The following is a 12633-nucleotide window of genomic DNA, read 5'->3' on the forward strand; positions in this document are numbered from 1 at the left end:
GCAGATGTGAGCAGAGAGAGGAGCTCTGCAGCCCACTAACCAAGCAGAGGCCCAAGCAGAGGCGGCTGAGGTCAGTCTCCTCACACCAACACATTCTCTCCCTGCCTTACCATCATAGAGGAGAAGCAAAGGCTGTGGAGACCTCTATGGTGGCTAATTGGCCTGTTAATGAGGAACGAGAGTGCAGGCTGTTTAAACTGAGTGGGGTGAGGAGCTGGGAAAAAAAAAACGCCAACTGAGAACTTGTTCACCGAGCTGGAAAGCAGGAGATGTAGGACAGTGTTTAGCGCGTGTATGTGTGAAGGAGACAGGTTATAAAAAGCTTCCCACGCTCTATTTCTGCGCAGGAAGTGCTGCATGTTCACACCACCCTCCCTCTCCCCACACACAAACACCAACACAAACGTAATCGTGATATTCGCACAGCGTGTAGACTTGCGTAGAGGTTGAGTCAAATGGAGAGATCCGCGTGTGAGTCAGATGAGTAGGTTTGGATTCTGGAGGAGTGATGAAAAATCACTCTCTCTCCAAGCCAAATACGAATACGCACATGGCAGTGGGCACCAGGCGGAGCAGCAGCCAGCAGCCTTCCTCTCCATCAGGCCTGGTAGTGGATGAGCTAATTCATGTCTCTCACAGGCCTCCGCACACACTCCCCCCATAAACCTCATAATGACGAGGAGAATGAACCGTTCGCTCAATTACGTCCGCACATGCCCAAAACACAAGAGGGTGAATGAAGGAACCTTTTTTTATGGCTTGTAACAGCTCCACAGACCCAGAAACCAGCAGTCTCATCCATCATCTTTACTAGAACTTCAGTAATTGGGTGTAATATTGGGTGATTGGAGACGTCAGGGTAAAACAGACCACAAACAATGGGGGGTCCAACATAAAATGTGACCTGAAAGGGGGGCCTACTTTAAATCACCACCACGCAGTCAACGGAAATGAAGCACAGGTCTGTTCGCAACATCGCCGAGGGAAACGCATCTGATATACGATCTTGTTCGCGCTTTGCCGGGTCCTCTGTAAAAATGTTCGCTTGAGGAGGAAAATAGATCATAAAACACTTGCGTGTCATAAAAGCTTCAGAAGATGAATGAAACGGTAAGGCCTGTTCAAAGCGTGTTCACAGAAGGGTCGTTTTCATCTCAGACAGATCGGGTGGGGGCAGGAGTGGGGGTGGGTGGGGAAAACAGGGAACGGAACTAAAGGAGACAGACATTATGGCGGTGTTGACCTCTTAGAGGCTGAAGAGGGGTGAGTGGCCTCGGGGCAGGGAGTGGGCGATTCTCATGGGTCAGGAGTGCACAGAGCATCCTACAGCTGAGGCAGGAGGCTTGAACAATTTAGACCAAAATGGCACGTATCCCTAGTTTCAGCCAGCTATGATGAAGAGGGAGACATTGACATGGGATTGTGGGATAATGCCGACATTCACCATTTTTATAAGCTAAAGATAAAAAAAAATAAAAATAAAATACAACAATTTATTCATTTGTTTCCATCAAGAATATTATAAACAACCTGCAATAATGACCAGATTTACTAAATGAAACAAATTTTTTTTCCCATCTTGTGACCTTTGAAGAAACTAAAAAATCCATTAGACTGAAAGGATAAAATGTAAGCAAGTTTACTGAAATATTTATTTGTGTCTGGATACAAGAAAAAACAAGATACAACTGTTTGCTCAGCAATCCAATTCCTCAGCTCAGGGATGGGTATTGCTCCAAAAGTGCTATTAACAGACTGACAGATTAGATGTGCTGTGTTAAAAAAAACAAACAACAAAAAAAAAACACATGGAATATAATTTAGAAAGCCAATCACAATCCAAGATTTTGTGACAAACACACTTATTGACTTATGGATGCTGATGAGCGAACTGCTTAGGTAGAAAATTTGGCATTGAATGACAATTTGTTGACACTTGGTAGTATTAACTAAGTGTACCACAAAACTATTGAATTTTGATACTCAGCCCTGCCTGCACATTGGCTATGAGTTGACTTCAGCTTGCTTTTCTTTAGTAGTTCTTTCTTAGAATTGTAGACTTTTTCCTCTGTAGTATATGAGCATGACAGCAGTGTTTTGCCATGCTTACACAGAGAAACAGCACGCAATTTATTAAGGTGGCTGCTTCTGAATGTTCAATACAGTCAAAGCCCTGTGAAAGATAATGATTACAAGAAGGAGAAAACTAAGGCTTGTGGGCTTGGTGGCAATGCTGAGGGGCTGAAGGACTCAAATTTCAGTGCTGGAATGCCATGGGCAAGAAGACGAGTGAAAGCTTCAGTAATCACTTTGTCCACCGTTTCCATTTACTGCCATTAGCCACTGTGGGAGGGGGGTGGATGTGTACTGTGGGCTATGAGGACATCTCTGACAAAAGAGTGAACGGGTGGAAGCTGACAGCTGAAGAATATGTTTTTCTGATCAGAGAGAGAAGTGGGGGAGAGAGAGAGGCAGGCCACACAGTTGCACGGCCGACAGTCACACTGCCTGGCTTTCCCATTACCCAGCATTCTTTCCTCCTGCATTAGAACTCTTATCACTATCCTACATTCTGTCTCTGCTGCCCTACTTCCTCCTGCTCATCAGTGCAGCAGACTGGCTAATCGCACCAGGGGCGCTGCTGGACAGGCCAATAAACTGGGTCTGCATGTGCTCTACACAGACCACAGATGCTGGGGTCATCTGCTGAATCACCTCCTCTTCATATTATCACACTAATGTCCATAGCAGATAACTTATAGCCCACTCTGAAAGTCCTCCAAAGGCCAATGAAGAGAGAGAGAAGGCCTTTCACATGGCTAAGACTGGAATGTCTCAACTGCTTTCCCTCTTGTCTCTTCCCTCATCATTCCATCTGCTGAGGCCACCCAGTGAGGAACACACGCACACACGCACACACACTTATACACACAAACAAAATACTAGCTCAGAAAGGGGGGAAAGAAATGCTCCAGAAGAGATTCTTTTTCAGCTTCAACTCCTTGCTGCCTCACCCCTGTAATTTACTCTCCCTGGCCTTCTGTGCAGGTCAGATCACTCGCAAAGCGTGCACAGTGGTGAGTAACGCCGCTACAGTGAAGGCGGGTGATTTAGCTCCTCTGAGAGCCAAAAGGAAATGAGAACTTGTTTGAGGGAATGTTCCACGAGTCGAAAAAAAACATGTGCGAACTCCTCCGACATGAAAGGGCGAGACCATGCTCAGGAATGATTCAGAGAGCAGATCTGACAGCCCGTGACTCAACCAGTGAGAAACAACACATCCACTGCACTGATTACAAACCTGTACTGTTTCCAAGCAAACGCACAGATGAAAAGTGAAAGCATGTCGATATCATCTCACCTTTGTTGATGACTCCGTACTGCTCGGCCACTCTGGCGACGTACATGTCTGGCGCCACGCAAAAGTCACTGGAGGTCTGGAAAGAACACCAAATGGAATGGCTGATATGGACCAAATAAAGTGAAAACATTCAAAAAGTTGTTTGGAAGTGTACGATGTACTTCTCTTAAATAAAAGACTAACTCAAGGGTAAATGGACCTGTTCCAAACAGAGTTAAATGTTGATGGAGGCTAGAGTGACAACTTATTCAAATGTAGGCTGCTGAATAATAGAACCAACTTCAAACGAGGGAGTAGGAGGTACATTTGCATACATAAACGCTGCATATTAGTCGTTTATAATAAAGCCTGGCGCTCTCAGTGGCAAAACCTAAATTGGAAGTGTACCTTAATTCCCACTGCAGTTTTACTCCCAAAATGCTATATAACATCAATCACGCTTTAAAGTGTGTTTTCCAGACAAAACTGCAATTAAAAAGTGACGGAGTATAAATAAACTCATTGTTTTGAACTCGCCTTTCTTGGTATGCGAGTAGACGTGAACATGACTTTTACAGTTTTAAGAGGAAGCACAGTGGTGAGGCTGAACCACACTTATCTTGCCCTGCCTCTGTACAGGGTAGTGTTGCTATGGAGACACTCACCGAGGAGACAGCCAGTTCCAGACCCAGCGATCCCCAGCTGATTACCAGTGCCAACACACCCAGTAAACAGACACTGTGCAAGAGACAGAGAAACAGACACAGATAAACAACAATAAGGATTATTCTAGCTACTATTAGTAGTCATACAGTGAGGAAGGTCTCAGCATCTACTAATGTGAACTGAATTCCCTGCAAAACACCCTCATTACACCTCGCTGTGAGGTCAACTTGCCATGTCTGTAATCAAATCTTCTCTTAGTGCAAAAGTCATTAACTTAGGGGTACCTAACATCTGGAGCGTGTACAAAAGGCCACATATAAGGGACTGGTTTGGTTTTTCACTTACTCCAAATGTAATCATCCATAACATGTTTGGTGTCCAAACTTTGCTTCCTTAGTTTAGCACTGGGGCTATAAACAATAGATGTCAATAGTTACCCAAATCTTTACCGTAAATAAATCAGCAAAACTTCTTTCAATTTGCAAAACTTCAAAGTTCAGAATGAACTCAGCTGAAATCAACACGTAGTTAAATACTGGCATTCGTATGCTAGATTACATTTGCAATTTCTGTTGTTTCCATTTATACACGTATATTTTCAGTTCAACAATTCAAAACTAATTCAAAACTAGTTATATTTAAAAAGAAACAGCAGGAACTGCAAACATGATCTGTGATGCCCATAAACCTATGCAGTGTGCGTCCATGCACATGGGGTCAGAATTTGGCCCAACACCCTGCTGTCTAGTGGCTGCTTGCTGCATTCAGCTTCGCAGTGAAGTTTTGTACCCTTTTCCAGTTCACAGTGAGTCATAATTTTCTCTAAACAACATTGGCAAGTCTGCAAGGCCTAAACCAATTGCAGGATTCAGTTTTATTAAGTTGAGAAAAGTTTTGGGGATGTATTTAAGGAAAAGATTTGGGTGACTATTGACTTCTAGAATTTGTTAGCAACATTAGCCTCGTAGCTCCAGTGCTGAACTAAAGCAGCAAAATTTCAGCACCCAACATGTCTTGACCGCTTGACTACATCTGGGGTAAAGGTAAAATGATATAAACCTGTTTTGTGCTGAACCATTCAAAACTGAAGAAGGAATATCTACTAATAATACTAGAAAATAATGAATCCCAGTGAGCTGTTTAACATTTGCAAACAAGATCATGCAAACTGGAGGCCACTAGCTTTCATTCATTTCAAGTCATTTTAGCACTTTGAGAAATATGTTCTGTTTATTTCAAACACAGAGAGATTCTAATCACTGATCTGACATTTATCTTCTGTCTAAAATGCCCTCGGGCTAGTGTGGCTTTTTGCTGTTTAATGTGAATCTAAATGTTAAGATGCCCAAACATATCGCTATGAAAACAGTGGTGGTACATCTAGTGCTTGATCTATAGGGCAGGTACAAAAGTCTTGAACCTGAGCTCTACAGAATGGCAGTGAGGGCAACGTGGTCCTCTCTGTAAAGAGAACAGCAGCTTAATAATGTCAGTGTGCCTTAAATCTGCTCCAGGGTAGGATGTGACCGACCCCAGCAGAAGGCACCTCAGGGAACTCTCCCTGATACTGCGTAGCATAATATGCTCTTAAGTATCAGATAAATAGTTGAAAGAAACGTGTAGAAATACATCTTCTGTTCAACCTCTGTTTACTAAAACAGAAACTGTAGCACGTGTCACCCCTCTGGATAATTTAAAATGCAAAATAACTGGCACGCAGACCTGCAGTAGGCACTTGCAAAGAGAAAACCTAATATGACTCAGAGCAATTCTGGTGCTAAAGCACTTGTACACATGCACGGTTCCAATGCAGACACTTTCACTGGCGATAGCTTGTCCTCTGTGTAAGAATCAGATAACATGCTTTTTCTGCAGTCGCTGCAGTTGCCATCCCGTAGGGAGAAATCACTAAGAGATTACAATTTCCCTGCCTGTGCTAAAAAGAGCTGCCGATAATGGGCACTTTATAGAGCCCAAATTAGCTTCATCTAACTGCTCTCATGGAGATAAACTGATCTTGGTCAGAAGTCACTTATGGAGAACGTGTAAAAGAAATTGCCTGACATGGGATGAGAATAATTGATAATTTCACGTTCAAATAGTGCAACTGGAAATATTAAGGAGCCACTCTTACTGCATGGCTAAAACAAACTAGAGAAATGGCTCTTCAAAGCAGTTAAGACTGTATATTAGGACTTGAGTTTTACTGTAAGTGGTGCCACATGCCACCCAAGGCCAGCAGGTGAGGGTAATATAATAATATTGTATTTTTTATATATATATATGTTTTATTTGAGGAGGACAGATCACAGAGAAAAACGAACAAATAACAAAAATTCCTAACTGTGGTAATGTAATAGCATAATTTTGTGACACACTTTAAATGAACATTTTCAAGATACAACTCGCCCTTTCAGCCAAAATCATTTATTTTTCTATTACTAAATTAAACCTAGGCTGGGTGAAAAGCAGCCACTGACACTGTTCTTAGCTTTGCATAATGGTTTTATCACAGTTTAAGCCATGGATGTAGTGCTTTCTCTAAGATCCTGAAGCACAACACACAATTATTACTGAAGCACAATTATTTTGCCATGTCAGCTCTTGAGATGATATTAAAGTGAAGTGCTGTCATGTCTTTGAACTGTTTGGTACATACATACATCATCAAGCCAACTAATCAATAACAGGATTTGTTGTCAAAATGATGTTGATTAGCTGTTGCAGCCCTAATCTGGACAATGCCGGAAGTCCAAGCTTGTATGAATTGGATGCACAGAATATAAAACGACTTGAAAACAAACAAACAAAAACATACTTAAAGGTTTTGGTAACATTTTTTTAATATGGCATTACTGTTTTGCTGGTGCACTCTGTCGACACCATATCATAAAATCTTGGAAAATCTCTGGTAAAGGCACAGGAGCACACACAGCCACCTTTTCTGAATCAGTGGTAGGCGCAGTAGAAATGGAAGTGGCCAGCTGGTAGCTTCACTGAGCTAAAAAGCCCTGATTTCCCACACGACACTCTCCCACTCACGAGCACAAGTAGTGACTCACCCAATGAGAGTTCCTTTAGAGTTGCGGATGAGGCCGAAAAGCACCAGCAGGCAGATGAGCACGTCAAACAAGAGAAGTCCCAGATAGCCCAGCCACCTGAGCACAACACAGATATATTACCAACACTGAAGCAAACTGACCCCTAATCAACATTTATGATACATATTTAGAATGTGCAGAAAAAGAAAGGTGCCAAAAAGGGTTACTGGGAATGATGCCATAGAAAAACCACCTTTAGCTCCCTAAAGAACCTTTCAATTAATGGTTTCAATGAACGCCACTTTTCCCTGTAGAATAAAGGGAATGAAAGTATATAACTTGAAAAGATTTTATATTCTATAACTTACAATTGTGAATCTGCCTGTTTAAAGAACAAAGATTGGCTACCATGACTATGTTATGGCATATAGACTATGTGTGGTCAACTTGCCCTTTCTCTGATAGACAGGTAAGTGTTTGGGCTCAGCTGCAGAAGTGCACCGATTTAACTAAACCTTTACTGTCCAAGGATTTCCTGCTCCTCTGCTTCAACTTGTCTGCTCTCTACACCTTCAACAGCAGACAGATTCAGCTGAACAGCCCTTGCTGGCAGGGCTCCAGCTTGGCCTGGGTGAACCGTTCGAGCGTGCTACTGTACTGAGCATGTAATGTTATGACAGAGGAGAGGGCAGAAGACTCTAATATGGAGTCAAAGCCAAAAAGCTCTGGAGCTGCAGTAAACTTGGACTGAAGAATGATTAGTCAATCAGCCAAGACACGCTTGGTATCTGAAGTTCTCTTCTTTAGTTGTGCGCTGGCACAGTAAGGTTAATGTAATGCCAACATTATTATTATTTTATTCTAAATCCCATCCAAGACAATTGAAGCAATTGCACTGGATAAGTCCAATAATTTGTAGTTGCTTAGCCAAGACTTCTGCATTATAGTTATATAAAAATAAATATACTTATTAAAAAAAAGTCAAAAAAAAATCTCATAAATTTCCTTTGGCCCAAATGTAGACAATTAATGAGCGCTTATATCCCACCAATTAGCACTGTGCAAATTACATGCCTAAATTATCACATACCTCTATCAAACCACCCTGACTTGTAATGCTAAAATTAAATAGTCTGTGTGTATTCTTCTTGAGATCACGTCTGGCCCTGCAAGACTAAAACAGTAGTTGCAGCTCTGAAGCTTAAGTTTTGTCCAAACTTTTGTCAAACAGTTTGTCATACAGTGTCAAAAAGCACATAAGCAAGTCTATATGAGATTAAAAACTACTGGATACAGAATGACAGAGGTATGCAATAGCACGCAATTTGAATGATGTTAAATGGTTGGATTTAAGCTTCCACTGCTTATTAGCTGTATTAGCCTTGCGGCTAAAGAAGCAAACTTAAACAGCAAACATGTCTAGGCTGGCAGACTAAGCTACGGTTAAGAAGGACATTGTGTAAATCTGATTTTTCCCAAACTATTCCTTTAATGCAGAAGTTTTGGCTGGGATACCACAAATTATTGGACACGTCTAACGCAATCACTTCCATTCTCCTCTCTTTGTCTTTGATGGGATCTAGGGCAGAAATAGAAAACGCTGGAATGCTGACGACATCAAAAATGAGGAATCTTGAGACATGGTTTTGATTTTAGGATTGATCTCCCTCCCCCCCGCTAAAACGAATAAAGGTTTGGAAAGGATTTTTTTGCAAGCACTGAGGAAAAAAAGGGAACGCAAATCCCTAAGCAGAGTTTCTCTCAGTGAGAAATGTAAATGGTGACAAGAAGCTGACAGACGCAGAGAGTGAGCAGAATGCTAATTCACACACTCTCTAAGAGGGCACTGTTCACGCTTGACGTGACAGCCAGAATTCCTTTCAGCTTTTTTTCTTCTCTTCTCTCATTTACATGCTTGCATCTGAACGCCAAACTTTCAGAAAAACATCTTCACTAACAGCCATAAACACACAACCTTTCTGATACAAAGTACACAAACAACCTACAGACAACACCACACTACATTTGAAGCACTGCTGCAGACAAAAGAAGAGACAAGAAAACAAGTTCTGGAATGGCAGATATCATTCCCTGTCTCTGACCTGTACCAGTCGTAGAGTTCGATCTTGAAGGCCAGGTCCTCCAGGGAGATGCTGGGATTGTTCCAGAAGGGTATTTCCACCATCTGTTTGACCAGCTCATCCAGCTGGCCCTGTAACTTCTGCACAATAGACAGGTAGTCCGTGTGCTTCGCGTACTGAGTCTCCAAACCCTGCAAATTCTCGTCTACGGTCTGGTTCAGGGAGGTGGCGCTGTCTGATACCTACACACATACACCCACAGACAAATACCCGTTATGGTTTTGTATCTGAGGCTTACACCCAAGCTGGTGTTTCAGAGCTTTACATTTGAAAGTCTGCAGTATGAGGTGATTTCAGTGGTGATGATCAACAAATCAAAACATGCAGTAGAACAGTAATCAAAAAGTACATGCATGCAGGTACCATGCCCCTCAGGCCTGAACAGGAATTTATTAAAAATTACTGTATTCAAATTATTCAATACTTTTTTAAAGAAACATTTAATATTCAGTTAATATTTTAAATAAGGCAAACAACAGAAAACCATAAAATTCATTAGAATCGCTCTTACAAAATAACATGTCCCTTTAAGGTTACATCATACTTTTCCTTAGTATTAGATGTTATCGATGTTAATTAACGTTTAACAAACATTAGCTATGTTGCCCTCACAAAGCACTGTGTTCAATTTAGAGGGTGTCAATATGATATTTTATTGTTATCATGACAAACAATAAGCATTTCTGAGAATATTGTGGACATGTCGGCCATACTTAATGATCAACTGCAACTGATCAACTGCATATTTCACTAAAAAGAGAGCATAATTAGTTTTGTTTAACTGGATTTAGCGCAGTACAGTATGAGAAACGTTGACTAAAAAAAATGATTGCATTGGCTTTTTGATGGCAGTTTTCAAAAGCTGGCACTATTAGTGCATTTTGTCAAAACATTGTCGATATGTATTGTCATTTTGTGTTACGTGAAAATAAGTATTAAGATATGATTTTTTTACAATATCACCCAGTCCTAGTTTAACTACTACATTTCAACATGCCTGGTAATTTGCCTGTCATACAAGTAGGAGGCTAAAGCTGGACCACTGCGATTGAAAAATGCAGGTTGGCATAAAATAGTCGTTTTTTTTTCAGATCCTTACCAGTTTCTGTACTCCAGCCACAGTGCGGTTGGCATGGCGCAGTGAGTAAGTGAGCCGGTTCACTCCATCGCAGGTCTCTCCGTTCCCGTAGAAACCAACAGCAATGCCGGCACTATGGAGGGACAAAGAGAGAGTGGGCATGAGGAGGAGGCGGAGGAACAGAATGGAGGCCACAGTAAGTTTCTGAAAAAAGCCTCAGCACAGAGAACCTGGCAACCCTGTGGAGGAAGTCAGCAATGCCTTAAACCCTGCACATAACAGCAGGGAAATCAGAGAGGAGCCTCCATTCAGGACACTGGGCCATGATGACCAAAACAGAGCTGCCTCACAGGACAGTGCAATCAGGAAAGGGAGATGCTAAAGCTATTACAAGTATAATTCAGGAAAAAATCAAATCTATATACAACTTCCCCTTATGCCTTAAATGCAGTCAAGATATCAAGACATGTCTGACGTTTGCTTCTTAGTTTAGAAGGTATGGGTCCAATTTTAACAATTTCAGAAATGACATAGGAGGGTTAGTAAGCATGTGACGATTTAGGCATGTACAATGCCAATTTGTGGGCCTTCCATCACTTGTTCTCCTCACAGTTCAAGTGCAAAACTAAAGAAGGAGACTTAAGATACCAAACATGTCTTGGCTGATTATCTACATTTACAGCTACAGTTTTAATTCTGTATATTTTTTACTAAATGCTTCCAAGAAAGCTCTTATACAACTTCTAGACAAGTGAACCTGAAAAGTCTGAAGTCCATTTGACTGTAACTCACTCTGAAAGGCTTGTTGTTGTCAAAGTGGTCAGGCTGGACAATAGATTTTCCACTGGACTGATCAAAACTGCTGCACAGAAGTACATTCACACGTGCATAGACCCAATCAGAATGGAACTATAAAATCTAGATAACTCTAGCTTAGCTTACTATAGCTACCAGGTGCTCTGTGGACGTGTGGGTGGAGCATCTGAGGCTGAGACTTTAGTGTGAGGCACCCAATGAGGTTTAATTTTATACTGACCGTCACACTGACCAGGTGGGTACAAACTGATCTCAACGTGTAGGGAAACACAAAGTGACCAGTCGAGGCCATATGAGGATCAATAACACCCTGTGTTGAAACCCAACACTTGTACTTCACACTGATGGACTGTTAAGACAGATGCCGCTCTGAGAGTGAGACAGACACAAATCGATCAGTCCACTGGCTTCTACTGACCTACTCCGAAGACAGACCACATGGGGAATGTGCTGCCCCAAAAACAACATTAAAAGGGAGGTCTGTGTGACACTTTTCCCACAAGGGCTTTCCTACAGTTTTGCTATAGAGGTGTAAAAGTACTTTGGATAACAGCAATTCTCATCTACCAACACTGCTTAGCTACTAAAAATAGTAAGGGAGAAGCAGGAAAAAGTATCATTTTATTTTGTGCACCCTTTTGCACTTCTGACATTGATATAATGTCAAAGACCATCCTTCATTTACTTAATTTCCAGTGAAAATGACAGGTTATTCATTTTTCAGGAGATCGTGACTAGCAGAAAAAGCAACCAACTTGTAAGACTGAACTTTGGAAAAGACACACTAATTACTTAAGTGATATTTAGTTATGAAAAAGTGATATTTAGTTGTTGATGCTTCTGTGTTCTGTTACACATGTTCTGTTTTTCCTGGCACAGAAAAATAAAGAATTTGTACTTAACGGCAGTTTTAACTGAACATTAAATAAATAAAGGCTGGTGTCAGACTTTTACATAGCACTACCTAGTTTTTAAGCACTGTTTATTTTGTTTAACTTTAGTGTATAATACTGCAGGGCCTCGTTTTGCACGTATACTGGTGTAGCACTGTGCTTTAGTTCTGCACCGTGTTTGTAACTTGTACCGTCCAGAAAACATAAGCCCTGTCCAGTACATTGCACCGAGGCCATAGAGTTTGTTTTGTTCCTCTGTATACTTGCATATATACGGGTCATTGACGTATAAGGATTTTCAATAGGCCAATTTTAAAATACAGACAATAAGTATATCAATTGCAATTGTTCAAACACTGAGAATGTTGTGAACCCATAAATTCATATTTAAATTTTAGATTGTTATTTTAGCATTTTTTCATCTAGATGAATGGCTGTGGCCTTAAAAAAATTCATTTCCTTGACACACGTAACTTTTTTTTTTTACAAGTTCTCAGTAATATAAAGCATTTAGAAACAAAGGGTTTGCATTACTTTTGAGTTTTTTAAATAATGATCTCATATTTTTGTTCTGTAATGTCTCAGTCGCCTTCTTAAATGAAGTAACAGACTTATTTTTCCTGCAAATTGCATAAAACAAACTTTTTTTTAAAAAGCC

General features: G+C 41.0%; 1 protein-coding gene across 2 annotated transcripts in view; it reads right to left on the reverse strand.

The window, feature by feature from the left end:
• ttyh3a (tweety family member 3a) overlaps nucleotides 1-12633 on the reverse strand; it is a 71509-nt gene that overhangs the window by 22654 nt on the left and 36222 nt on the right. For both annotated transcript variants that reach the window (XM_036566749.1, XM_036566748.1), the window contains exons 3-7: nucleotides 10288-10399; nucleotides 9150-9370; nucleotides 7069-7164; nucleotides 4006-4078; nucleotides 3362-3437 (exon numbers count right to left, since the gene is read on the reverse strand). In XM_036566749.1, the coding sequence (XP_036422642.1) occupies nucleotides 3362-3437; nucleotides 4006-4078; nucleotides 7069-7164; nucleotides 9150-9370; nucleotides 10288-10399 (578 nt within the window). The remainder of the gene's footprint in view (nucleotides 1-3361; nucleotides 3438-4005; nucleotides 4079-7068; nucleotides 7165-9149; nucleotides 9371-10287; nucleotides 10400-12633) is intronic.

This window comes from Colossoma macropomum, unplaced genomic scaffold (genome assembly GCF_904425465.1).
Source record: "Colossoma macropomum unplaced genomic scaffold, Colossoma_macropomum, whole genome shotgun sequence".
Classification (NCBI taxonomy): Eukaryota; Metazoa; Chordata; class Actinopteri; order Characiformes; family Serrasalmidae; genus Colossoma; species Colossoma macropomum.